This window comes from Syngnathoides biaculeatus, chromosome 12, assembly GCF_019802595.1.
Source record: "Syngnathoides biaculeatus isolate LvHL_M chromosome 12, ASM1980259v1, whole genome shotgun sequence".
Classification (NCBI taxonomy): domain Eukaryota; kingdom Metazoa; phylum Chordata; class Actinopteri; order Syngnathiformes; family Syngnathidae; genus Syngnathoides; species Syngnathoides biaculeatus.
The window spans coordinates 15,781,812-15,809,108 of record NC_084651.1 but is presented as its reverse complement, the minus strand read 5'-3'; the positions used below and the strand labels follow the sequence as shown (position 1 = coordinate 15,809,108).

Sequence of the window (27,297 nt, the reverse complement as noted above, 5' to 3'; positions counted from 1 at the left end):
CGTGATTCCTTTTGATGGGGATCTCTAAGGAGAGGCAGATTTCATCATCCAACAGGCGTTGGCCACTGCCCGTACCGCCACAAGGACCAAAACCTGTTTTGATGCCCATCCCTTAATAGTGCTTGACCAGCCAGGACTCCCAACCAAGTATTGAAGATTAACATATTGATTTCAAAGTATCATAATTTGGTTGATTTAATGTGACGCAAATTTTTCTTTAGACAAAAACTGAGAAGAAAATGGTGATTTTGTCACTGCATTAATTTTTGAAATTCCTCATTTTATGTGTTTTATCAGATTGACACCCAAATTATGTAAAAACAAACACTTGAAATTGTTTTAAATCATGGTCCCCTCTATGAACTTTACCATGATATTGTAGGTTTTCTCAAAATGGGTCTGTACATGAAATTCAAAATAACAGCCAAAAGCTTTTAACCCAAGCATCATCTGCTGGGTTTATATTACAGGACCAAATTTCAAAATGTCCACAGTCAGTGACCCACTGGAGCAGTAGTCATCTTTCTATTGTCCAGTGAAGGACTCAGGGCACCTCCTTGATGAATAGATGAATGGCAATTATGATGAACTTCACCCAAAGAGGATGAAAGCAAATGCACTCTACTATGCTTAATCTGATTCACTCCAAGGAGGTATTATTGACTGATGTTTTTCATCAACAGATCAGAGAGATCACACTCCTCATCTCCAGCTACATCAACAGTGCGCATCAACAGAAGGCCGCGGCGCATCACCTCTCCGCCCCCGCTCTCATGGTGGCGCAGCCCGTCAGCCTCAAGTGCAAAGAGCTGAGGAGCAAGTCTCCACCAGCGCTGTGTTGCAGTAAAGCTCCCACCTTGTTGTGACAGCAAATGGAAAAAGTCCCATCTGTGCCCTCTACAGGGAGCACTCGAGCATTTTGCCTGCACACAATGTCTGGGAGTTGCCTTACTACTTGAAAGCAGTTCAGCTAGCCTCATGGGTACAAAGGTACAAAACAGTTCTGAAGCATTTATCTTAAGTGTTGCCTTTGTGTGTGCTGGCTGAAGAGTCAACACTGTTTACTGATTGACAGAGCTGATCTTCTCAAGCCCCTTATATTTGCCGTCTGGTGCGTTTTTATGTACAAACACTGTGGACGCACAAGAGGAAAGCGGATTTTAAAAAAAAAAAAATACAATAAAATGCCAAAAAGTGCAACCCTAGCCCTATTTAACGACAAGTTTCAAATGATGAAAAATGCTGTAAAAAGCTAGCCACAATATGAGGTACACCTTGAATCATCTAACTCGATGGGAGGAGTAGGTCAAAATTGTGTTGACACTTCCAGAGTCTACCAGTCACTAATTTAATATTACAATCCTATGTTTAGTATGATATACTGCAGCTACAGTGCTTTACAACTTCACTGCATCATACTGAGATGTGTTTTTTGATCATTTCCATTTCTCCTAAAGCTCTTGTATTACGTGTAGGTATACCTAGAGTTCTGTCTGAAGTATTTAAGTATTATAATGGAGAGCAGTAAAGGAAATGAAGATGTAGATACTGTGACCTGTTCAGGCAGAAGGACTCGGTGGAAAAAGAGGAACGAACCTGCACGGAAATATGCTATGAAGTTACTGAATAACCAAGACGAGAAGGAAACTAACTCCTGCTGTAATAGTTAAGGCCTTCTTCAAGCGACAGAACGATGTTCTTTGTCGTTTTGCACTTTGCAACATTTACCACACACATCATATCAAAACTGGAAATATAACTAATTTAATTTAAAGGTACTTTCATAAATTCTCCCTTTGATGGTTGTTGATGATAAGGTGTTTATCTGACTGCATTATATTCAAATGGTATTTGGAACATGTGTAAGTGAAAAGACTGACAAATAAAACTGCAAGTGTATAAAATTCCAACCTTATGTTTGATCTTTATTGCGTTTATCCATGACTGCAGGAATGTTTAATTTTCAATACTCAAATTTCACAGGTATGGCGTACGATTTCATGTCAGGGGCAGTAGTTTTGTCAGAGGGGGACAGTTTTCAAGACACAAGTATGCACATTACATTGTAAATTTCTTTACTGTATTTATTCGTGGTATTTTTTAATTGTATTTTTATATTGTATTTGGTTTATGTCAGGTTCGCACCTAACCCCTGGACTAATATGCAAAGAGAGGTTTTCAATTTGGCTCGAGGAAAAACTGGTTCGGCTGACCAGCTGCAACTCCAACCCCCGTTCTTAATCAACCTTACCGGTGTACCTCTTTTTATTGGTTTCTCAGGTCAAAAGGTTACAAATTCAAATGGTGAAACAGATGGCGGTACCAACACAAATTTCTTCAAAGCTGCAGCATTGTCCTGATAACCCTGCTCGAGATCAGCAGGGCATCTGATTTACAGCATGTTGATGGTGTTCAGGAGTATCTGCTTTGAGGTCAGCAAGGGGGTGCATCACCCCCCCCCCTCCCCTCCCAGATGTCGCTGGGTCACACTCCGGATCACACAGCCGCTCGAAAGGAGAACAATACCAAAGCAAGAATAATAGAAACAAATATATGATAAGACAATGATTCTAACATTTTAGTACATTCCTTCAGTGTACTCTGTAGCCTGATCAGGGGCTTAGAATAAATATTTCAACTCAGCACCTGATGCGCTTGTTACATTGTTACATTCCAATGTAAAGCAAATCTTACTACAGTACTGCATTATGTATGTATGCGGTGGGTTACAGGAGTACTACCCCCCACCAGAAACGCCATTGCCTCATTGTGAGGACAAAACATACTATTACATGTACAGTATCTCAAACGGGGTATCAAAGATAATGAATTCATGGTCAAGCCCTTTGTCATAAATTACAGACACCCCGTGCCCCCGACCCCAAAAGATGAGTTGCTCCTCCCCACAAAATTGGCCCTGCTACCTAATTGGTGTGAATTAGAGTGACGTGTTGATACCACCAAACTGCACCTGACAGCATGTGACACTCCCTCATTCCACATTTCAAGGCAGGGGGGAGGACATACGATACCTGACTTGTCTGAACTAGTTTAACACATGCGTTTGTTCCAGGTTGCTGTGGTGATCAAAAGAGGCAGGGCAAAGGGAGGAGTCAAAAATTGGATGAGACAAAAGGACGTAAACAGCTCTCCTGTAATTATTATCCAACAATTTTATCACACTCTTCTTCTCATTTGATTGAAGGGTTAACTGGAACCTTAATAAGCTGACTTTTGGGTGAGAGGTGGGTACACCATGAACTAGTTGCCATCCAATCACTGGGCACAAACACTAACATTCACACCTTCGCCTTTAATACTAATCGTCCTGGCAATTATTAATATTCTTGCAAATACCAGTTTTGATCAATCAATGACTTGACAGACACATTTTGCTCGCATACAGCCTTCTGACAAATTGTGACAAGCAATACAGTAAAACCTGTCTCCACTTCAGCAGGGAAACATTGACAACCTTTCAGTGATTGTCTCTTTTTCCACTTTAGCTTTTGACTTCTCAGCTGCAGTGTGTGAACTCATCTTAAATGAGGTTTTCTCATGGCACCACAAGCAAGGCAAACCTGACTATCAGGTTAAGCACAATTCTGATCAGAAACAACAAACTGACATAGAACAAATCATCTCCGCTAAGTGTTGTCACCCGGCAGCCCGGTTTCACTCAAACGGCTTGGCCAATAACTCAAGCGCGGTCATTTTGCAATCAGCTACAGCAAAAGTAAAAAAAAATAAAAATAAATTATCCTAATGCACGGTGGTTGAGGAAGCATACGTGAAGGCTTGAGAAGTGGCAGTTTCTATCACAGTTGCGAGGACATTTCATCTTCAGTGTAGTAAACACATGGCCACTTTTAGTCAACATAGAACACCTTTCAAATACAAAGGATAATATAACTTAATTGCATCAATACACCCACTTGTGGCCAAATCAATCACAATTGAAAACATGCCTTGTCGTAACGTCAAAAACCTATCCATGTGTATCGTCACTATTTTTTTTTTAATTCATGCAAACACAGAAGCATTTAGTGTACAAAGGTCAATGTTAAGAGAAATACTGAAATCGCCATTACGGAAGGCCTAACAGCCACAGAAAGAGAACTTGACAAGTTACAGAAACTAAAACAAAATTTATTTTGCTGGCCCCCAAAAATAGAACATTTAAATTGTAAAAAAAATAAAAGCACAAGTGGCTTAGGGTTTTTTTTTTTTTTTTTCCCATGACACATTGCATTTTGTCAACCCAACACCTTTAAATAAACTACTAAGCTTCCAGCAGTCTTTAAAACATTTTATTAAAAACAAGCCAAAAAAAATTGTAAGAAACTGTACAAAGCTAATAAGGAATTAAAACCACTGCACAGTGTGACATTTTTACTGCAACATTTACTTTGACTACTTTTTGAAGCAACGCAAAAAAGGTGGAAGAGTGCTTAGAACTTTACACAGTTTATAAATAGAAGGCAGTATGAAAAGTCACAATAAAAACGAGCAGGTTGATTGTTCCTTTCCAAAAATTCATTTTCCTTATGTAGAACGCTATATGGCCCACTGCAGGTATGTGCTTCCAAAAATGACTCTTTCAGGCCTCCTGCAGCTATGAAGAATTTACATGGGATCCAGCTCTCTTTGCTTCACAAAAAAAATAAAAAGGGTAAACATTAAAATGTTTAAAGAAGTCTCTAAAGCATTGTTGTACCCACCTGAGCTTTGTTGTATTTCTGACTCTGACGTCTTTTGAAGAAGAACTACAATGCAGACAAAAAAAACAGTGAGTAACTAGTGGGTAAGATGACCTATGAAGCTGTGGATTGACGTAAAGTCACCAGGAGCAGCAGGCCGGCCACCACGGCCAGAACGACCACCACGATGACGGCGATGATTCCACCGGTAAGATTCTTCATGGTGAATGTCGGTGCCTCTTCATCCACGTAGTACACCAGGATGTTCTCCATCTCCATCCTCTGGCTGCCCACAACAGCCTCAAACTTCTCCTGGTCCTTGAACAGTGGCAGCACTTTCACCTGTGGGAAGATGAGGAAAATTAAATTAAAAAATATATATATAAATTTAAAAAAAAAATAAAAAAAATAAAAAAAGGTAAAAACTTGAGAAATTGCATAGTCGTACATCTTTCTCCATGTAGTAGGCCATGTTGGTCAAATCGTTCATGCGGTCTCCTTTGGGCTTCATCACGTCCACCACAATCATGCGGGCTTCAGGGTCATACTATGAATGGAGTGGGGGGAGCGTAAATTCCAAAATTAGTTGATTAAAACGAACACCAACCTAAAACACACACACACACACACTCAAGCATCCACCTACCTCAATCTCTTTCATCATGTCTTTTTTAAAGTTATCGTAACGCTTGTGGATGGCATCGGCCATAGCCCTGTTAGGGAAGCGACAGTTTTTTAAAATTTATTTTACAGCAAATGTTTTCACAAAAATACAGCTCGCTCTATTCAGAGTGCTCCAAAAGTCAGGATATTGCATGTACTTACACCTTCAGTTGGTTAGCATCCACAGTACCTGTCACTGGTTTGTGAGTCAGCTGAAGACGGACCCAGCTGGAAAACGAAAACATTTCAGGAATGTGCAAAAATGACAGATTGGCCTCACGGTCCTGAACATGAACTTACTAGGTCTCCACCAACTTCTCACACTTGAGGTTCTTGTCTCCCTTGTCTGTTCGGCGAACACCAGCGCTGTTGACGCACCAGCACTCCTCTGTGTTGTTGCACTGTTTGGCCTTGAATTTACCGTCGTTCTCGCACTCTGGGTCATAGATGCCGTCGTTGTCCACAAAAGCCGTCTCCACGGGCTTTCCACCCAGACCGCGACGATCCAGGCCTTTTTTGGCTCTGTACATCTCAGCCTTCATAAGGAAGCACTTGGGGATCACTGGAGATACAGATAGCAAAAACCAGTTTTCAAGTAGGCCAAGAGAACATGTTGCTTTATCTTTATTTTTTTTAAGTTGTTTAAAATACTTACACGCATCGCAGTCAAGTGTCTGCTTCATCTGCTCACCAACCAAGAGATAACACTCACAAGGATTTCCGTCACAAGTGGCCCACTTCATAGTGCTACATGAACCTAAGGAATAAAACGCCAGAATTTACACACTATATATATATATATATATATATAAAATTTTACATCAAATTCGTGATTTGACAGCATCTTATCTGATGAGAAAATAAATCCACCAAAAGAAGGGTCTGGGTCATGAAGGCCGGCAGATTTTTTTCCCCCCCCATTATAATTATTACTATTTTGACACCAACGAGAAAAAGAGAAGCGAGAAAGACGTCGAGCAATCGGAAATTCAACTCATGGGCGTTGGTTTCACATAAGCAGAGGCGCGAGGAACATATTCCCCACCCCCACTCAGCAACCAAACTAAAATGAGTCTCACATTTGCATGAAGTTTTGTTAAACTTCTCTCAGCAAATTAAACACGTAAAAGACTTACAAGACTAAAACTGAATCACCATAATAATAATAATAATAATTTAAAAAAAAACAGATGGATGAGATGATTAAAACACAGTACAGTAAAAACTAAACCAACGTAAACAAATACTAAAAACATTAGCGTTATACACATTAAAAACCAAAGTTGCTAATAAACTGAAGGTTGATGTTTAACGCTGAAACCACATCAACAAAAAAAATTAAATAAAAACAAACGAAAGAAAAATGACTTACAGGTTTGGGCTGACGCTCCTCCAGCGAGGGCGGCAAGAAAAAGGGCAATCCACATCTTCATTGCAGAATTGAAAGCTGAAAGAAAATTTGTAAAAAGTGTCGAAAGCCGCGTCCGAAGCGTTCGTCGTCCACAGAGGTCAAAATGGAGCTGACAAACAAAAGCTTCCTATTCTTTCTATACAGGTGTGTCCTCGTCAAACCTGTTTGGGCAGCAACTGGCCTGTCTGTCTGTCTGTCTCTCTCGCTCTCTCTCTCGCTCTGTCTGTCTGTCTGTCTGTCTGTCTGTCTGTCTGTCTGTCGCTCGCTCACTCACTCACTCACTCCTTTTCTCAGGTTAAGTCGAGCCGACTCAAACAATTTCGACTAACTGATAAACAGCCACAAAGAGCTCATTTATAACGCAGGTAGTCTCAATACGTCACGCTCATTTGCATCGCCGGTGAAGGAGGCGGAACCGAAAAAGAAATCCCAACTCACCTTTTCCGGTGTCACCATATTTAGGCATGAGCCGCTCCACCTTTGCGTTTGAAAGCTTTTCTTTCTTTCTTTCGGTTTGTCCCGTCAGTAAACAAGAGACTAACCATTTCGAAAATGAACTGTTTTCATGTGGTATTTATCGCAAAGGTGCTATTTCGAGGCAAAGAGGACAGAAATATGTGTAGGTATGTGTAAGACAAACGGGGTTATACTCCAAATGTTAATGTGAATACTTTAAAATAAGTGTTTGAATTGTCTACAAAGGAAATCTCGTTACTCAATAGTTTCGTGTTCAGTTTTTCAACTTTTTTTTAGTGAAGCTTCTCAGAGAGGAGAATATTGTTTCATTACGCATTAGAGTGTATAAATTGGTCTTCGTACTGTATATTGCTGTTAGTATTTAACATACAATATTACAAGGGGCTAATTTGTGTAGGCTATTAAACACATTTAATATTCCACACTGTCACCTGACGACGTCATGGATTACCTGAGCCAGTATGTTGAGTCACTAAGTTTTAAGACTGAAACCATTTAAAAAAAAAAAAAAAAACATTTCTTAACTCTTGTGACTCACAGCCAATGAAGATGAATCACAGCTTCAAGTTTCAGTGATTGTTGACGTGACATACATTCATACAGTCCTTGTTCTATCTGGAACTATTACTGTTCTAATTACAGCTGAGCGAGTAAATAATATAGGATGATTCCCAAACAGTGTGCCGGGTACATTAGTGTACCGTGAGCGCTCTTCTGGTGTGCCGTGGGAAGTTATCCATTTTTATGTAATTGCTAAAAAAAAAAAAAACAAACATTTATTCCAAGAAATAATGTATCTTTAGTCATCTGTTTATGGCAGTGCGGCACAATGACAGACAGAACAAAAAAATCCTCTTCTATTAGATGGCAGGCAGTACAAGTACTGATGTAGTTCATTATATATATAGTTTTTTAAATAATGTATGTATTTATTTATTTAATTTTCGTGTTTTCAGTGATGTGGCAACTAGTGCAACATTTCCCTTTCAGGGATGAGCTCCAGATCACCTCTAAACTTAACAAGGAGAAGCACAAAAGAAAATGGATTGTGCCAATATAATACATCGGGATCACCAATGGGGTGCTCGCTGGTACCGGGTGCCCCCCAAGCTATGTTTGTAATCTTGTACATGGTTAAAGAGAGCAACAGGTGTGTTTTCAGTATCACAAATGCAATTTTAAGATTGTAGACTAGGAGAGGACTTGAGAAAAGACACTAGAGATTCATTGAAACCTGTTTTTGTTGAGCTAAAAACAAGGGAAAAATAATGATGGGAATTTCGTTAGCACACCGATATCAAAATCGTACCCCAACTGTAAAGCATTTAGGACAAATAAGCCTTCACCTCTCACCCAAAGTCAGCTGCTAACATCATGGGAGAGGCAGGGTACACGGTAAACTGGTCACCAGCCAATCAATAAACAATCCTTCACACTCACTTTCACACCTATGGTCAAATTACAGTATTCAATTAACCCAACATGTATGTTTCTAGATTATAGGACCTAGAGAAAACCAACGTGAACAAACTCCACACAGAGGGAGGCCAGATTTGAATCCGGGACCTCAGGACTGTGAGGCAGATGTGATAACCAGTCGCTCAGCGTTCCGCCTGCTACCATCAATGGAGAAATGTGTTCACAAGTTCATTCAGATATTTTGCAGAAGAGTGCGGCCATGAAAAGGTGAGCTGACGTGGCTTTCTGATCTGAAGTCGTGATTACGTGATGGTTTAATCATGTGATCAAAAACATTAGTACAATGGATGGATGGATGGATGGATGGATGGTAGCTTAAACAACAGCAAAACCTATCCAAAAAAATTCATACTTAGAGGCTGCGATGATGTCCTGCATGCTTGAGTCCAGTGAAGAAGACAAACAAACCCCTGAGGGAAATGTTGCATGTGCAGTACTGTGTGAAAGCTTACACACTACCAGGGGAATATGGGTGGTTCCCTTCCCAGAGGTTTTAGATATCAGGGCAGTGCAAATCGTTGTCCTGATTCCCTTGGGTGAAGGAATCAAGACTAAGGAGTTGGAGGAGAGGGAAGAGGAAGGATCCACTTCAGACTAAAGCGCACTTTGTGAGGAGTACGGGTAGGCAGAGCGTGCTCTATACCAGCAGAATCCGTACCTGGTCCAAAACCAAAAACCACAAGGAAAAGGGGAATCATGGGGTGAGTGGGAATCGCTTCTCTCCCTTTTTTTAGTCGTGGACAAACAGTCAATTTGACTATTCAGAATGTGCATATCTATCTAAATAGAGTGTAGTCTGTATTTACTTTACATTTATGATTTCCTGTATTTCATTATGGAATGGGGAAATGTTTTGTGAAATACTGTATCTCTTACGGGTAAAATGAATACAATCGTGGTGTCATAAATTGTATATTAGGTGCAATATCTTGTGTTTACCTTGTTGTTGTTGAGTGACATTTGAACCTGGTACAGCTAGAGGGTGGTAACAGTAAATTATGGGTAAATTAGTAATGATTTAGTGGACAGTACTGTAGCTCGAAAACTATAAATATAGTGTTAATGTTCATCTGACGTTGCTACAACTGCAATCTTCTTAAATCCATATAAAGAATGAAGAATAAAAGCTGACAAATATTTGACCATTTTGGAAAAGAAATGTAAAATCAAATCTGTGAAAAGATACGCATTCAAGCCTTGGTAAGACACAATAAATTCAGACAGTAATGTTTGTAAAGTAAGGTTCTCCTTATAAAGTGCCGCCTTTCACATTTCTTAGACATACTAGGATGATAAACATCTGTTTATGTTGGAGGCGAAGCATGTAATGTTTAATAGAGTGGTGAAGTCCAATATGAGATTTAGAGTTGATGGCATTTGTGTTATGGGTGTCTTCTGTCATGATCCTGCCTTCCAGTCCTGGCTGGGCGTGGCCAGCACACCGGCGCTGATTAGGAGGCGCACACCTGCGCCTCATCCTGACTGATTAAACTTGGTATTTATAGGACCCTGGGGACAACTGGTCTTCGCCAGATCGTTGCCTCTCATGCCTCGTTCCAGTACTTCTGTACTCCTGACGCCAACCTCCCATGTACCGACCAACGCCTGTCTCCTGACCTACCCCGTAAGCCTGCCATTACTGATCCTGCTGTTTGTTTGGACTGACTCCCTGGTAACTGACACTGGAACGAATAAAGGCTTATTCCTCACTGCTTACCTGTCACCAGAGTCGTGCGTTTGGGTCCGCCCTCGAGTCTCGTTCTTGATAGAACGATCTGGGCATAACATGGACCCAGCTGACTCTGAAGCCATCCGCTGCTCATTGCAAGTCCAGGGCAGACGCCTGTTTGAGCAGGAGGCTGCCCTCCAGGTGCCGAATCAGAGGCTCCATAATATCTGTGCCCGGCTGGAGCCGTGGCTAGCCTCCCAATCTAGCGCTGCTGCAAGGCCAACGGCGGCCATTCCGGCTGCTGCTCCGGTTCAGCTCGTTCTGTCTGTCCCACCTGCTGTGGAGATCCAGCATACCAACATAACACCTCTCTCCCGACCAGAACTCGGGGAACGTCAAGCCCTTTCTCGCCCAGTGTGACCTCCATTTCGAATTACCGTCGTCCGCCTTCCCAACGGACCGCTCCCAGATCGCCTTCGTCATATCTCACATGACGGGAAGGGCGGAGGGGTGGGCCACGGCGGAATGGAGCCGCAACTCGGAGACGTGTTGTTCCTGGACAGCCTTCGTCTGTCGCCTGACACAGGTGTTCCGGTATGCTGCGCCGGAACGCAAAGCGCCGGCTTCGCTCATGACGCTATGCCAGGGTTGTTATCGCGTTTCCGAATACGCCATCGAGTTCCAGATCTGGGCAGCCGAGAGGCGATGGAACGAGGATGCCCTCCACGACGCCTTCTTCCAGGGTCTCTCCCCGCAGATCCGCGGTCTCCTCATCGCTGTGGATCTCCCTTCCTCGTTGGACGCCTTCAGCGCATTGGCACTCAAGGTCGACCAAAGACTTGTCGTCCAGGGACAAATGGACCCGCTGGCCAAAGGAGAGATGGCGGCGTCCGTTCTGGCTGCTTCCCTGCCGCCTACTCTCCCTTCCGCAGCAGAGCCCATATGGGTGGAGGGTCTCGATGGGCCGGCAGAGGAGCACCTGCGTTGTCGACGGGAGGAGCGCTCTTTTTACTGTGGATTCTTGGAATACTTAATCGCCCATTGCCCGGTCCGACAAAAGCGTCCCGGCCTCAGGATCTCCACTCCGGTGAGTGTGCGGTATACCGTGGCGGAGTCAAATCGGCCGCTTCTCCAACTCACCCTAAGCACGGAGTGCCGCTCGTGTACTGTGTCAGCGTTCGAGTCAGGTTCGGATGCTAATTTGATTAATCCCTGTATGGTCGAGGTGTTGGACGTGGCGACCTTTCCGACACAGCGGTTCCGCAATGCTTACGCTGCTAACGGCAAGTTCCTCTGTCAGGTGATGCTCTGCACACAGACCTTACGAATGGGTTTTCCGAACGCCCACACGGAGTGCATTAGTTTCCACATCTTCAATTCATGAAGTAGTGATATTATCTTGGGGAGCCCGTGGCTCAAGGAACATAATCCGTTTATTGATTGGACCACAGGCCAGATTAAGGCGTGGGGCGAAGGTTGCCGCAAGCGGTGCTTTGCAGCCCGAGAGGACGGGAGGATCGAAGTCGCACCCGTACAGTTTTAGGAGCAAGGTACTGCTCTGGAGTTAACTGCGGTGCCCTCCTACTATCATGACCTGAAAGAGGTGTTCTCATAAACTAAAGCGAGATCCCTGCCGCCGCATCACCCGTATGATTGTGCCATTGAACTCCTCCCCGGCACCTCACCCCCTCAAGGGAGGTTGTTTTCTCTAACAGGACCGGAGCACCAGGCCATGACGGAGTACGTCGAGGAGTCGCATGCATTTTTTGCCCGTCGTCCTCACCAGCCGGTGCAAGGTTCTTCTTTGTTAAGAAGGACTCTTCACTACGGCCCTGCATCGACTACCGAGGACTCAACGACATCACTGTGAAGAACAGGTATCCTCTGCCCCTGATTGCGACGGCGTTCAAACTTCTTCAGGGGGCCCAGATCTTCACCAAGTTGGACATGCAGAGTGCACACCATCTGGTGCGGATCCGGGAGGGGGACGAATGGAAGACGGGGTTCAACACCCCCACAGGCCATTATGAATACTTGGTGATGCCGTTTGGACTGACGAATGCTCCGGCCGTTTTCCAAAGTTTCATCAACGACATACTCCGGGAGCATCTGAATAAAAATGTGTTTGTGTACCTTAATGACATCTTGATTTTTTTCATTTTATTTATTTATTTTTTTCCTTCGGACCTGACCTCCCACATCAGACAAGTCAGGGAGATGCTTCAGCGGCTGCTGCAGCATCAGCTGTTCGTGAAGAGCCTCCGTGTCCTTCCTGGGGTTCATCCTGGCAGAAGTGGAGATTCAAATGGATCCCGGGAAGGTTGACCCGGTCCTTCGGTGGCCCACTCACGCTTGCAGGAAGGACGTGCAGCGGTTCATTGGCTTCGCGAACTTCTACCGGAAATTCATACGGAACTTCAGTTCCATTGCCGCCCCTCTGCACGCTCTCACGTCCGCACAGAACACCTTTGAGTGGACCGGGACCTGTCAGGAGGCCTTCGACAAGCTCAAGGCAAGTTTCACCACCGCACCGATCCTCATAGTGCCGGACCCGGATTGGCAGTTCGTGGTCGAGGTGGACGCGTTGGACTCGGGAATTGGAGCTATCCTGTCGCAGAGGAGCACCAAGGACGGGAGGATCCTCCCGTGCACCTTCCTGTCGAAGAGACTGACCCCGGCAGAGCGGAACTACGATGTGGGGGACCGCGAGCTGCTGGCGGTCATGACGGCGATGGAGGAGTGGCGGCACTGGCTGAGTGGTCGCAAGTTCTGTTCGTAGTCCTCACCGACTTATTACTTACTCATAAGAACCTGGGTTATCTGAGGACCGCGAAGCAACTGAACTTCCGTCAGGCCAGGTGGGCTCTGTTCTTCACCCGTTTTCACTTCATTTTGTCTTTCAGCCCAGGCTCTAAGAATGGCAAGCCGGACGCACTCTCGCATGAGGGGGATCGCGTGGAACATGCGAGCGTTCCCATCCTGCCGGAGGCCTGCTTCTTGTCCAGATTCTCCTCGGCGGTTGAGACACGGGTGAAGGAGGCCCTGAGGGACACGCCAGGCCCCGCTGGATGTCCTCCCGGTCACCTGTCTGTGGTACCATTGCTGCGGGGGGACGTCATTGACTGGGCCCACACCAAGAAGACGGTCTCCCACCCGGGCATGGCAAAGACGCGTTCAGTCGTCGGACAATGGTTCTGGTGGCCCAACCTGGGTAGGGACGTGAGAGAGTACGTCAACGCCTGCCCAGTGCGTGCGGCCAACAAGACGTTCCGCTGCATCCTCTGCTTGTTCCCTCTCGCCCGTGGTCGCATATTGAGGTGGACTTTGTCACGGGGTTACCTCCCTCCAGGGGTACACGGTCGTTCTTTCAATAGTTAACCGGTTCTCCAAAATGGTCCATTTCGTGCCGGCCCCGAAGATCCCGTCCGCCAAGCACACGGCCCAGTTGTTGCTGGACGAGGTCGTCTGCTACCAAGGGCTCCCGGTGGATATCGTTTCGGACAGAGGACCACAGTTCACCTCCCGGTTCTGGAGGGAGTTCTGCACCCTCATCGGCACTTCGGCGAGTCTGACATCGGGCCAACGGCCAGACAGAGAGGGTCAACCAGGTATGGCACCTTTTCACATCGTATGGCTCCTTTTCACATCGTGCACGGTTATTCTCCCTCTCTGTTTCCTCACGGACTCCGCGGTACCATCCGCCCTGGCAGTGATTAGACGCTGCAAGCAAACCTGAGAGGCAGGACGCTTCTGTGCATGGGCGGCACCTACAAGTCCGCAGCGGACCTCAAGAGGAGAAGGGCACCAGCACTCAAGGTGGGACAACAAGTGTGGGTGTCCACTAAGGACCTTCTGCTGCGGACGGAGTCACACAAACTTGCTCCCAGGTTCGTTGGCCCGTTCCCCGTCAGCAAGATCATCAACCCCGTTGCTGTGTCACTGAAGCTCCCTAGGTCGATGAGGGTCCACCCCACCTTCCACGTGAGCAGGCTCCGCCCGACCCGTCCGTCACCGCTGGTTCCTCCGGTCAGGCCCCCCCCGCATGGTGGACGGCGGTTCGGTGTATTCTGTGCGCCGGCTGCTGTCTTCTCGTCGCAGGGGCAGGCGGGTCCGGTACTTGGTGGATTCGGAGGGGTACAGCCCAGAGGAGCGTTCCTGGATCCCTTCCCGCTTCATCGTAGACCCCACCCTCATCAGGGACTTCCATGCGGCCCATCCTGATGCTCCTGGGCCGTCTGGAGCCAGCCGTTAGGGGGAGGTACTGTCATAATCCTGCCTTCCAGTCCTGGCTGGGTGTGGCCAGCACACCGGCACTGATTAGGATCATCCTGACTGATTATACTCGGTATTTATAGGACCCTGGGGACAACTGGTCTTCGCCAGATCGTTGCCTCTCATGCCTCGTTCCCGTACTTCCGTACTCCTGACGCCAACCTCAAATTAAAACTGGTCATGATAGCTTGACATGTTTTCAGTTCTGGTAACATGAAGGATTCTTAATTTGAATTGGTAAGCCAAAAAAGGCTAAGTGCAAAGGAAAGACATACAACACCGTGACTACCTTGCATATTATCTTGGGCCCAATTTCCATGACATGTTAAGTTTTCCCAAAATAAGTTGTGAAGCACTATCATCATAACATAGCAATAAAAACATTCCATTTTAAGTCAATTGTTAGGTATATTTTGGGAAAATAAGACTCGCAAAGGTAAAATACATGCTAAACGCATTGTTCATATGTTGTCTCTGCAACGTCCTGTTTCAGACAGAAAATTTAAACGTGTTTCCTTGCATTTGAAAATCAAATTAAATTTTATTGAGTTTTGTATTATGAAATTCCTCAAAATTTTCAGAGAAAATGTTTTTTCTTGCTTATCCACAGATCAAGTTTGGGAAAATATTTACATCGCTTTTTTTGCGAAAAATCGTCGGCCTATAAAAGTGAAGCAGAAAGTGAACAGTGAACAACAACAACCGTAAACAAAATTTTGTTCAAGTGAATTAAGTTAATCAGAAAATTAAAAAAAAAAACCTTTACAACAAAACTTTAACAGTGTCATAGTAAATCTATCTAACTTGCCTGTGGAATGTTTTCTCACAGCCACGAAACTGGTGACGAACGCAGCACAGTTGTTTTGGGAGTATCAAGATGGCGGATGGCGACTTCAGTTTTGGTGGCCAATGAGTCATCCAGTCTTTTTTTTTTTTTTTTTTAAATAGATCAGTGGTTGGCGACCACAGCCCTAGCACTCTCTCAACTGATTGTTGGAGTAACGTTTAAACAAGCCTTCAAAATAAGATACAGTTGTAGTTGTTTCTCTGCAATGAGATGGTCCTATCCGGGGGTAATGGGAGACAATGACACCTGAAGTGTGTTGTTCATATCTAGTGTATTACATTGTTTTGTTTCGGTTGCTGTCACTCCAGAAAACCCCGGTTCACAGTTATGTCAGAAATGAGAAAAATCTTTGCAGCGGCTCTCGTAATTTAAAACACTCTTGTGATCGATTTCCCTCTTGATAACCATCTTATTTCCGTGTATAAGAGAAGCATCTGCGTTCATCTCTTCACAAAGCTCCTCAAAAAGGTGCGAGTTAGTTGTAGGCTCTGCTTCGATCTCTTCACTAGGCCTTTTCCCAATCGAAAAGAAATTTTTCAAAGAAGTATTTTCTCTAGCTTGTGGGGGTAATGTCACCCAGAGAATCTGATCATTTGTCAATATAATTTTTTTTCACTCGGCTAATGAATACAACGGAACAAATCAATTGTTACTTCACTGGCCCAGTACCAACTGATCCACGGGATCTGATACCGGGACTGTTCTACAGTGTCATCATTGTCCAACAACGTCCTTGTCCTGGGACAGACAATACTGTAGTCTGACTTTGAGGAACCTTGACATCTACAGTAGATGGTAACTAGATCACAACCATCATTCATTTTTTAGAATTTCTGTGGTTCCAAATTGACCATTTGCCACTGCAGGTCTTTCAGGTTGAATCAATTTTTCCCCCAAATCATCTCATTCTGGCTGCTATAGCTTTGTCTCCAGGACCTTTTCTAGTCTGTGCTGTTGCTCCAATGATTCCAAGCAGAATCTCAGCACCTTTCACCCCCGTACCCATTTTCTGTGTTCTGGTCCTTGCTACTCCCTCCACACAATGCAACGTAGCTGGTCTCACTAGCGTCGTTTAAACAATTAGCTTCCACCACCAGGGTGTGAAAGAAAAATGTGTGAAATTCTAAAAATAATCTTTAATTGTAGAAAAGTCTCATGTACAACTGCAATTATTATTACCCATCCATCCATTTTCCAAACATCTTATCCTCACTAGGGTCACAGGCATGCTAGAATCTATCTCACCTATCTTCAGCCGAGATCCGGGCTATACCCTGAACTGGTCAGCCAATACATACATCCACGTATATGTGCCCGGCCAATTGCAGGGTGCATACAAAAAGCAATCATTCACACACAATCTCACACCGATGGGAAATTTAGTTATCAACTATCTATCGTGCATGTTTTTGGGCTGTGGGAGAGAACCAGAGTACTGGAAACTCCATATGGGCGAGGCCTGAACTTTGCAGCAGAAATACTCATCAGTCACCTCATGTTATTCTGATTCTTATTGTCATTATTTTGATTATTATTATTTTTATTGTATTTTAGTTTTTACGAATACACTATCATGCTGTAGGAGAACAACATGAAAAATGTCCAGTTTATTTTTGAAAATGACTTCAGATATTCATTTCTGACCCTATTTTTTGCCCTTAAAGATTCCCACGCTTGTGGCTCATAAGTCTACTGGCAATGCTGAAGTACTCCTCTACAGGTGAGCAAACTTGCAGTCTCCTCATTTAGACGAAACAGAGTATTTAATAAAATAATTCGAAGTGGGTTCTGTATTTTTTAAGTTCTCTCTTCAATTCTTCCCAGTTGCTGACCAGAGAGATTGTGAAGCAGCAGGCATCAAGTGCCACCAAGACGCAGAATGTCTAAAAGTCCAAAATAATTTCACCTGTGTGTGCGAAATGGGGTTTCAGGGCGATGGTTTCCTGTGCAGAGACATCGATGAATGCCTCAGCGGCCTGCACGGTTGCCACCCGAAAGCCAGCTGCAGCAACACCTTTGGCAGCTACAGTTGTGTTTGTCTCAGTGGATTCATCGGAGATGGCGCTAACTGCCAGGATATTGATGAGTGTCAAACAGAAAATGGGGGCTGTCATGCCAACGCACTGTGCAGCAACTTTGAGGGCGGACGACAGTGCAAATGTAAAGTCGGGTTCGAGGGAAACGGCTACGAGTGCAGAGATAAAAATGAATGTAGGAACCCAAATATTTGTCACTGGAATGCAACATGCACCAATAACCCTGGATCTTACGTGTGCACCTGTAATGCTGGTTATAAGGGCAACGGGAACTACCTTTGTCTCGATATCGATGAATGTTCAGAGACTCCACGGGTGTGCTCGTCCTCGCTCGGTAACAAAGGCTGTAAAAATCTGCCTGGTACTTACCGCTGCACGTGCAGTAACGGCTTTGAAAGTAGCGGCCAGAGCTGTGTGGACATTGACGAATGTGCAATCAACATCTGCAGTTCATACGCAGTCTGTTTTAACACAATTGGGTCATACCGGTGTACATGCAACAGAGGTTTTGTCGGAAATGGCCTAAGATGTGTTGATATAAATGAATGCAATGAAGACAATGCCTGTGACCCCAATTCTTTATGTATTAACAGGCTTGGAAGTTATGAGTGCTCCTGTCTGGAGGGGTTTGTGGGAGATGGCAGATCGTGTGATGATATTAATGAGTGCGCAACACCAAACATCTGCCCTCCTATCACAACCTGCGTCAACACCGGCGGTTCATATTTCTGTGACTGCGGCAGTGGCTTCATCTTTAATAACTCTGAGTGCCGTGACCTGGATGAATGTGAAGCAGGCCCTTGCAGCCCCGACTCTGTCTGCACTAATTCACCCGGTTCCTTCACATGCCGCTGTGCAGCAGGTTACAGGGGAGATGGCTTCACATGTTCGGATGAGGATGAATGTTCCCTTTCTACTTTGTGTCACTCCAATGCCCTTTGCACTAATCTGCCTGGTACCTTTAACTGCACCTGTCAGGTGGGTTACTCTGGAGACGGTTTGATCCAGTGTAGCGATGTGAACGAGTGTCTTGTGGATAATGGAGGCTGTAAAAACAAGGCTTCGTGTGTGAACGGCATAGGCTCATTCACTTGCCTGTGCCAGCAGGGATTTGTTTTGGTCAACCGGACTCTTTGTCAGGATGTAAATGAGTGTGACGAAAAGGAAGATCCTTGTGGTGTCAATGAAAAGTGCAAAAATATAGATGGTTCATATGAATGCCCCTGCCAGGCTGGATATTACCGCTCTGCCACCAACATAGACTGCGTTGATATTGATGAGTGTAAAGCGAATCCTTGCCATGTTAATGCGACATGCCTCAACACAATCGGTTCCCACACTTGCACCTGCAAGCGGGGCTTTGCATTCAATGGCACACAATGTGATGACGTTAATGAGTGCTCTGTGACGGGCACGTGCCATCCACGGGCACTATGCATCAACTTTATTGGAGATTTCTTCTGCTCATGCCAGGAGGGTTTCATGGGTGACGGCTTCTCCTGCCAAGATGTGGACGAGTGCATTCTCTTACATAGTGTTTGTCCAGATTTCTCTAAGTGTGTGAACTCCCCCGGAGCACACGTTTGCTCATGTTTGAATGGTACAGTAGCTCGAAATGACACTTGTGTGTCACCGAGTTCACTCTGTGAACCAGGGTGCCACATTCATGGCCTGTGCCATAGCTCACCTGCTGGACACCAATGTGTGTGCGACCTGGGATACATTGGTGATGGCCTGGCTTGCGTTGATATAGATGAGTGCCAGAGGGAAAATATTTGTCCTGAAAATGACACAGAATGTTTGAATGTCCCTGGTTCATACACCTGTGTTTGCAAACAAGGCTACATTCTCAGTGGACTTCAGTGTGCTGGTAAGCCTAAATATTTTCTACTCCTTTTTCCATTGTATACACAATGTAACAGGGCTGCACACAACTAGTGTGGAGAATCATGAAAAAAATATTTACAAACCCAATTCCAATGAAATTGGAACATTGTGTCAAAAAAAACAGAATACAATGATTTTAAAATCATATTCAACCTATATTTAACTGAACATACATCAAAACAATATTTAATGCTCAAACTGATGAACTCAATTTTTTTTAGCAAAAACCATTAATTTTGAATTTTCACTTCATAATCTGGCACATATTTTCAATAGGACACAGGTCTGGGCTGCAGACAGGCCAGTCTAGTACCCGCATTCAAGAAGCCATGCTGTTGTAACACATGCAGAATGTGGTTTGGCATTGTCTTGCTGAAATAAGCAGGGCTGTCCATGAAAAAGACATTACTTGGATGGCAGCATATATTTCTCCCAAATCTGTATGTAACTTTCAGCATTAATGGGGTCATCACAGATGTGTAGGTTACCCATGCCATTGGTACTAACAAAGCCCCATACCATCAGAGAGGCTGGCTTTTGAACTTTGCGTCCATAACAATGCAGATGGTTCTTTTCCTCTTTGGCTGAGAGGACACGACAGCCTCAATTTCCCAAAAAATTTGAAATGTGGACGTGTCAGATCACATAACTTTGCATAATTCCATGTTGGATCAGGTCAGGCCTAGAGAAACCAGGAACGTTTCTGAGTGTTGTCGGTAAATAGATTTTGTTTTGTATAGTAAAGTTTTAAATTTCACTTAAGCATATAACGCCGTACTGGATTTAATGACAGTGGTTTTCTGAAATGTTCTTGAGTCCATGTTGTGTTGTTCTTAAGACACCGATTTCGCTTTTTGATGCAGTGCCACCTGAGGGAACCTTTTGATATTATAGACCATAAATGATGAAATCCCTTATTTCCTTGCAATTGTAAGTTGAGGAACATTGTACTTGAACTATTTTCTCATGCACTTCTTTACAAAGAGGTGAAACTCGCCTCATATTTGCCTGTGAACAACTGAAAAATTCATGGACGCTCCTTTTTTTCTCAATCGTGGCACCCACCTGTTCTGAATCAGCCTGTTCACCCATGGGATGTTCAGCACAGGTCTTTGATGAGGACTCCTCAGCTTTCTCTCTTTTTTTGCACCTGCCCCAATGTTTTTGGAATGTGTTGCAGCCATAAAATTATCATAAATTCAGATTATGTTCCACAAATTGGCATTTCAGATTGGCCGTTCCATCTGCGACATTTGTATCGCAGGAACGCTTGTGCCTGACATTTGGCCACACGTGACGACTAATGCAAATTCAGTCAGGTTCCCCTCCAGTGGTCGGTATGACATGTATGGTAGATAGAGCTGGTATGTGTCAGACTTATATAACGTTTGTTCGATCCATGAACTGATGATATTGCATGTATTTGTGTTGCTTAATTCAGTTGAGTATTCATCATTTCTTCTTCTTCTAACCCCTTTCTGACAGATGTAGATGAATGTGAAACAGGACTACATGAGTGCAGCGAGTTTTCACAGTGTGCCAATACAGTGGGAGGTCATCACTGTTTCTGTCTCAGTGGCTTCACTGGTGATGGGAAGAACTGCTATGGTAAGTGTCAACTCCCCATGCACATTCATCGAGCAAATTTGAGCTTTTTTGCTCCATTATAGTAAGTCTCTTAAGAAATGTTCTCCTCTCCTTTTGCGGCTGACAATGTCCCCCTTTGGGTGAATTATAGACTTTGATGAATGCCACTTCCAAAATGGAGGATGCCATAACATTGCCAGCTGCACAAACACACCTGGATCTTTCACCTGTGGTTGCCCCATTGGGATGGATGGTAATGGCTTTCAGTGCGAAGATATAAACGAATGCGAGCAGAATTCCACCCTGCCACATAACTGCAGCACCCAGGCTTTGTGCCGCAATACATATGGCGCCTACAACTGCCAGTGCCTGGATGGATATCAAGGGGATGGCTTTGACTGTGAGGATATCGATGAATGCCACGAGAAGGAGAATACAACTTGCAGCACAAATATGATATGCAGCAACACCATTGGTTCCTACATCTGTCTGTGTATTGTTGGCCTGTTGTATGACAAGGGGACATGTGTGAATGAAGACACCTGCTTGAATACCAGTTTGGTCTGCCATCCCCTTGCTGAGTGCCACCATTATCAGGGTTCCTTCTATTGCCGGTGCAAAGGTGGCTATCAAGGCAATGGCTTGGAATGCTCTGATGTGGATGAATGTCACCAATTCCAAGCTCAAATTTGCCCTACCTTCTCCTCCTGTTTCAACACAAACGGCTCTTACATCTGTAAATGTTGGGAAGGTTTCTTTGACAATGGGACACACTGTCATGACATTGACGAATGTGCAATAGGGAACTTCACTTGCCCGGAATATAGCACTTGTAGCAACGCGAATGGAGGCTACAAATGTATTTGTGACTCAGGCTTCTCTGCCAATGGATCCATGTGCTTGGATGTAGACGAATGCTCTCTCAGGTTCATTCAGTGTCCCGATTCCTCCAGCTGTCTGAACTCAGTGGGATCCTTCTTCTGTGAGTGCTGGGATGGTTACCAAATCAATGCTCGTGACTGTGAGGATATTAATGAGTGCCAGAACAACTTTACCTGCCCTGAATATAGCACATGCATCAACACTAATGGCAGCTTCCACTGTATATGTGATGCTGGATTTTCCCGTGTCGAGGAATCCTGTATAGACACTAATGAGTGCAATGATACAAATTTTGAGAACATTTGCAGCAATGGGACATGTATTAATGCAATTGGATCATATTACTGTGAATGTATTAGTGGATTTTGGAGTTATGAAACCAAGTGTGTAGATATTGATGAATGCGCAGAGTCTAAAAACTCAACAGTGTGCCCGCCTCAGTCGACATGTGTCAACACTCCTGGGTCTTACCATTGTCCTTGCAACGAGGGCTTTACTTTCAATGGCACCGAGTGTCAGGATACAAATGAATGTCAAGACTCGGATGTTACTTTGTGCCCTGAACATTCATTCTGTAACAACACAGCAGGAGCGTTCATCTGCGAGTGTTATCCTGGGTACAATTCCTTTCAGCTGGGTTGTGATGATATTGATGAATGCAAAGACAACACCTCCTGTCGCTTTGATCAGGTGTGCCTCAATGTTCCTGGAACATACCACTGTACTTGTCCTTCTGGATACCATGAAGAGGGGAACATCTGTGTCGACACCAATGAATGTGAGGATTTACCTTGCAATTCCTTGGCACGTTGCTTTAATACACCTGGTTCCTTTTTGTGCCATTGCCCTCTGGGCTTCGCAGGAAACGGCTCGTGGTGCAAAGATGTGGACGAGTGTGAAGCTTTTACCAATCCGTGCCATCATGTAGCTCACTGCCAGAACACCCCGGGGTCATTTGTATGTTTATGCAATCAGGGCTTTGTGAGTATCGGGCCATTGTGTGTAGATCTTGATGAATGCCAACAGGCCAATGGGCAGTGTCACTCTGCTGCCACCTGCTTCAATCATGTTGGAAGTTTTGAATGTTCCTGTAACCATGGATGGAATGCAACCAAAGACAGTGGTCATGGAGAAGGAGGGTGTGTGGACCTTGATGAATGTGCATCCTCCACAATATGTCCTGGGCAAACCACTTGTACAAATCTGCCAGGGTCTTATTCCTGTTCCTGTCGAGAAGATGATATAAAGTGCAACATGACTCTGAATGGTTAGCTATTTTTCACCTTTTAAACACATAACTTTATGTACTGATGCGCAACTCTCAGAGCGTGTGCCATGACAAATTTGTTTCAATTTGTTTTATTGCTTATATTATGAATATCTACCTATTTTCAATTCAGATTTTCATAGTTAAGAGTAGCAGCAGCCGATCCCAGCAAACAGTGCAAGAGAAAGCTTCACCGACATCAGTTAGTGTTCTGGCATACACTATATGAAGACAGACATATGAGACAATATAATTCAAATAACACAAATAAATCATCCATCCCTGCTTCCATCCATTTTATGAGCCGCTTATTCTCACGAGGGTCATGGAAGTGCTGGAGCCAAACCCAGCTGCCATCTGGCAGGAGGCAGGGGACACCCTGAATTGGTTGCCAGCCAAATGCAGGGCACATGCAGACGGACAACAGTTGCACTCACACTCAAACCTAGGGGCAATTTAGAGTGTCCAATGAATGCATGTTTTTTGGATGTGAGAGGAAACCGGAGGCCCCGGAGAAAACCTACGCAGGTACGGGGGGAGCATGAGAACTCCACACAGGCAGGATATGAATCCCGGTCCTCAGAACTGTGAGGTCAATGCACTACAGCTGCGCCACCGTGTCGCCCAAATAAATAATGAAACTTTATTTGGATCGTCCAAATGATAATAATAGATGGATTATGATCCATACATTGTTTAATGGCAGCTTGATGGAGCATGTGGTTTGTTAGCCTGACAGTTCTCATCATACAAAGCTTTTTGGTCCTGTTCTGTGCGGATTTTGAATGGGTTTCCCCCAGATTCTTCAGTTTCCTCTGACACCACAAAGACGTGCATTGTAGGTTAAATGAAGACTCGAATTTGTCGAATTTGGGAAAGGCTTCAGTTCCAGCTCTAGCTTGTATATGATACTGAACAGGGTAAGAGGTAGAAAATGGATGGATAGATACTGTATTGCCATATTGTTTTATTCAGTATTTTTTTATGGATTCCTATTACTGAATGGGAGATCTTTGAACGCTGTATTTCTTTCTTTATTTATTTATTTATATATCCATCTGTTTATTTATTTATTTATTCATGTATGTATGTATGTATGTATTTATTTATTTATTTATTGCATGAAGAACCACTTTCCCGTTAAAAAGCTAGCAAAACCTGGGTTGGCGTATGTCTACTTGTTGGTGTCAGTCAAGACAGATTGTGGTGTCATAGGAAAGGTAAAGTTAGCAATTGGAATTATAGCCACCTTTTGGCACCACTTACAAAGAGAAAGACAGTTTACCTGAGGTGCAACATAGACAGTATTTATTCAAATAGATGATGCACCAATCATTTGCTGGGCTACCACATGTACTGTGTAGAAAAAAACCACAGTATCCCATGCAAGCAAATGCAATTCAATAATCAACACATAAAATGTATACTGTGTAATAGGCACTAATGCCTCATTCTTGATGAAACTATTACAGGATATTCAGTATTGTGATGTCAGGGCAAATCAAGCTTTTTCTCCTTCCCTGCAACATGTACTGTACATGTTGGTGGCACAGTCGATGTTGAAGTCAGTTGTTTTGTTAGAGATTATGTTTTCAGTATATGCTATGTTTGGATTTTCTTTTAAATATTCACTTCACTTGTTTTAAATGTACATTTAAAAGATAATTATGTTTATTAGTGACACTGATCAAGACTTTTCACCGCGCCAACAGAGACTAACCTATACCCATTTGGAGCTGAAGTTGGCGATAGAAGAATACACATGGGCACAAAAGATGGAAATTCTCCATACATCAAACCACCAATACGTTTCCCATTCCTGGGGAAATTATATGACAGAATTTATGTAAGTTTCCCAAAAGTATATCTTGTAGTAGCAAAAGAGAAAAAAACAACCTGGATTACTGCTTCAATCAGCAATGGGGTGTGATTTTCATCTAAGTCACAAGAACAGACAGCCCTGACCTATAAAATACAAGTTTACTATTCTCAAGAAGCAACTCAAAATGAACCGTGCCTTGCTCAAAAGATGTATGAAATCTATGCTTAAACTTGGATTTTTTTTTTTTTTTTAAGTATGGGTAAAATTCAAGTCGATGAAATTTTGGAGTCCAGTATTTCTTTCAAAGCCATAATAGATAAACCTTTTATAAATTGATGCGTCTTTTTCTTCTCCGTTCTAGTTCTCTGATAATGGCCTTGTCCATTTTCAGTCGGCTGCCGAGAATGAGCAGTATCTGTTTCCAGCTCCGTTCGCCACTGGATTTCCCACTGATATGAACGTGTCACTTTTGGCAGCGTTCTGGGATGATGCTGACCTCACCCTGGGCGACGGAGGCTTGTTCTATAAGGTTAGACGGAATCCAGAGTTGAAGGTCGGGGAAGAGGTCAAAAGAGAATATTTGAGACATACAGTATTTTAATCCTGTCAAAGTAATAATTGTTTTTTTTCTTTTTAAAGGAATACCATGAGTCAAATATATCAGATATGTACTCCCACATTGTGTTCAATCGTACAGCCGCTGATGTTTCAAAATTTGAGGGGCAGAGAGCAAAGAACGCATTCACTCCTTCTTGGATACTCAAAATCACTTGGGACCATGTATTGGCTGTGTCTTATCAGAAGATCAATCAGTCAGAGGTAACGAGAATAAATTGATGACAAAGTAAAGACAATTTACACATCACATTAGAGAGATTTTGTTTTGGTAAGTGTGCTTGAAATTTGTCATGTCATTTGTATGTACAGTATAACAAAAGTTACATGAGATGCTTTTTAGATAGCGTTTCACTTTGCATATGTCTAATCTTGTGTAATTTATGAATAGATATCAAGCACCTCCCTGTGGCAGGCTCGACAAACGCGCTACAGTTTATTTTCTGTTGCCATGCATACAAGCAACATATACACTCTCGTCATGTGTTTTCAACAATTATTGAACCGAGGCTGACTCTCATAGAAAATACTTCATGGCATGCCGTTGATCAAAATTTTTACAGATAGTACTATAAACACAACACTACATATAATGATATGATGAGGATGTCCCAGTTTACTCACAAATGTACTCTGTGAAAATTCAAGCTTGTTTTGTCAAAGCAAAGTTGATGTGTACTTTCAGGAATTGGAAAAGGTAACACATGGTCACTTAAAAAAAAAAGTTTTTCCGATCAGTTAAGTGAACCTGCAGCACACCTGATAATCTCTCACAGGTGGCACACAAAATGTAAATGCAGTCATTGCTCTAGTCTAGTTTGGCACAATTTTTACGCCGGATGCCCTTCCTGGCGCAACCCTTCTCAGGGAGTGGAGGCCCCAGTGGGATACGAACCCACAACCCCTGGTTTACCAAACCAGTGCTCTTACCGCTGAGCTACAGGGCCTCCTAGTCGACACAATGCCAGTGTATACAACATAAACATAAAAGAATTGAGAAACCAATAAGATGTGTTTATTTAGTTGACTCACAATGTGTTCATTACAGACGAACACTTTCCAGTGTATTCTGACCACGGATGGAGTGCACTCCTTTGCTCTCCTACAATATGGAGAGATGAGATGGGGTCCGGGCCAGAGACGACATCACGATGCCCTTATCGGTTATATGGAGGCGAAAAGCATCCACAAGGAGCCCACAATTCCCACAGGAAACATTTTTGGCCCAGGTGGGAGATACAGGCCGCAGGAAGTGAAAGGGCCCTTGGGAAAGTTAGGCCAGGTTGTGTATGATTTAAGCGGACCTAATGGGTCAGAGGCGGACTCAGGATTGATGTGCCAAGCGTGGGCAATGAAGGAGCCTGATCCTGCTTCCTGGGCTGATGGGTTGCCCTCATGTCACTGTACCCGCACTCAGGCTCTGGGAGATTTGTCCTTCTTGCAAGACACCACTGAACAAGCATCACGCTTGAGGACTCTGAGGGCTCAGAGATGGGGTGGTGCTGGGGGCCACACCTTCCGGTCACTTTTGGTCAACAAATATGGATCAGGAAAGAGATGTGTGTATGACCCGGAGGGGCCTCTACTGGCTGGTTACAGCGAGCGCTATTTCTCAAGACAAAGTATCCAGAAACACATTGGTAATACATTGAAATGAAAATTTTAGGCAATGACAGCATTGAG

At 43.9% G+C, this 27,297-nt stretch overlaps 4 protein-coding genes across 6 annotated transcripts in view; 3 read left to right on the top strand and 1 right to left on the bottom strand.

Annotated features, from left to right (window-relative positions):
• Nucleotides 1–1,904, top strand: part of plekhh2 (pleckstrin homology domain containing, family H (with MyTH4 domain) member 2) — a 49,037-nt gene extending 47,133 nt beyond the window's left edge. For all 3 annotated transcript variants that reach the window (XM_061837321.1, XM_061837322.1, XM_061837320.1), the window contains exon 30: nucleotides 684–1,904. In XM_061837321.1, coding sequence (XP_061693305.1) covers nucleotides 684–866 — 183 coding nt within the window. In that variant the 3' untranslated portion in view covers nucleotides 867–1,904. The remainder of the gene's footprint in view (nucleotides 1–683) is intronic.
• A 2,390-nt stretch (nucleotides 1,905–4,294) lies between these two features.
• On the bottom strand, nucleotides 4,295–7,165 carry epcam (epithelial cell adhesion molecule). Its single transcript, XM_061837969.1, has 9 exons — nucleotides 6,736–7,165; nucleotides 6,019–6,120; nucleotides 5,664–5,925; nucleotides 5,526–5,591; nucleotides 5,347–5,413; nucleotides 5,149–5,247; nucleotides 4,845–5,042; nucleotides 4,722–4,766; nucleotides 4,295–4,650 (listed from the first exon to the last, which is right to left on the bottom strand). Exons 1-9 carry the CDS (start codon nucleotides 6,794–6,796, stop codon nucleotides 4,627–4,629), a joined length of 924 nt encoding a protein of 307 aa, XP_061693953.1. The 5' UTR covers nucleotides 6,797–7,165; the 3' UTR covers nucleotides 4,295–4,626.
• A 107-nt stretch (nucleotides 7,166–7,272) lies between these two features.
• The window catches only part of LOC133509763 (mucin-like protein), a 31,384-nt gene continuing 11,359 nt past the window's right edge, over nucleotides 7,273–27,297 (top strand). Inside the window, exons 1-9 of the mRNA XM_061837103.1 lie at nucleotides 7,273–7,397; nucleotides 8,748–8,937; nucleotides 17,183–17,238; nucleotides 17,343–17,729; nucleotides 20,927–21,049; nucleotides 24,890–25,023; nucleotides 25,361–25,552; nucleotides 25,639–25,818; nucleotides 26,663–27,254. Coding sequence (XP_061693087.1) covers nucleotides 8,885–8,937; nucleotides 17,183–17,238; nucleotides 17,343–17,729; nucleotides 20,927–21,049; nucleotides 24,890–25,023; nucleotides 25,361–25,552; nucleotides 25,639–25,818; nucleotides 26,663–27,254 — 1,717 coding nt within the window. The 5' untranslated portion in view covers nucleotides 7,273–7,397; nucleotides 8,748–8,884. The remainder of the gene's footprint in view (nucleotides 7,398–8,747; nucleotides 8,938–17,182; nucleotides 17,239–17,342; nucleotides 17,730–20,926; nucleotides 21,050–24,889; nucleotides 25,024–25,360; nucleotides 25,553–25,638; nucleotides 25,819–26,662; nucleotides 27,255–27,297) is intronic.
• Nucleotides 17,851–19,782, top strand: LOC133509571 (latent-transforming growth factor beta-binding protein 2-like). Its single transcript, XM_061836722.1, has 3 exons — nucleotides 17,851–17,888; nucleotides 18,058–19,424; nucleotides 19,718–19,782. Exons 1-3 carry the CDS (start codon nucleotides 17,851–17,853, stop codon nucleotides 19,780–19,782), a joined length of 1,470 nt encoding a protein of 489 aa, XP_061692706.1.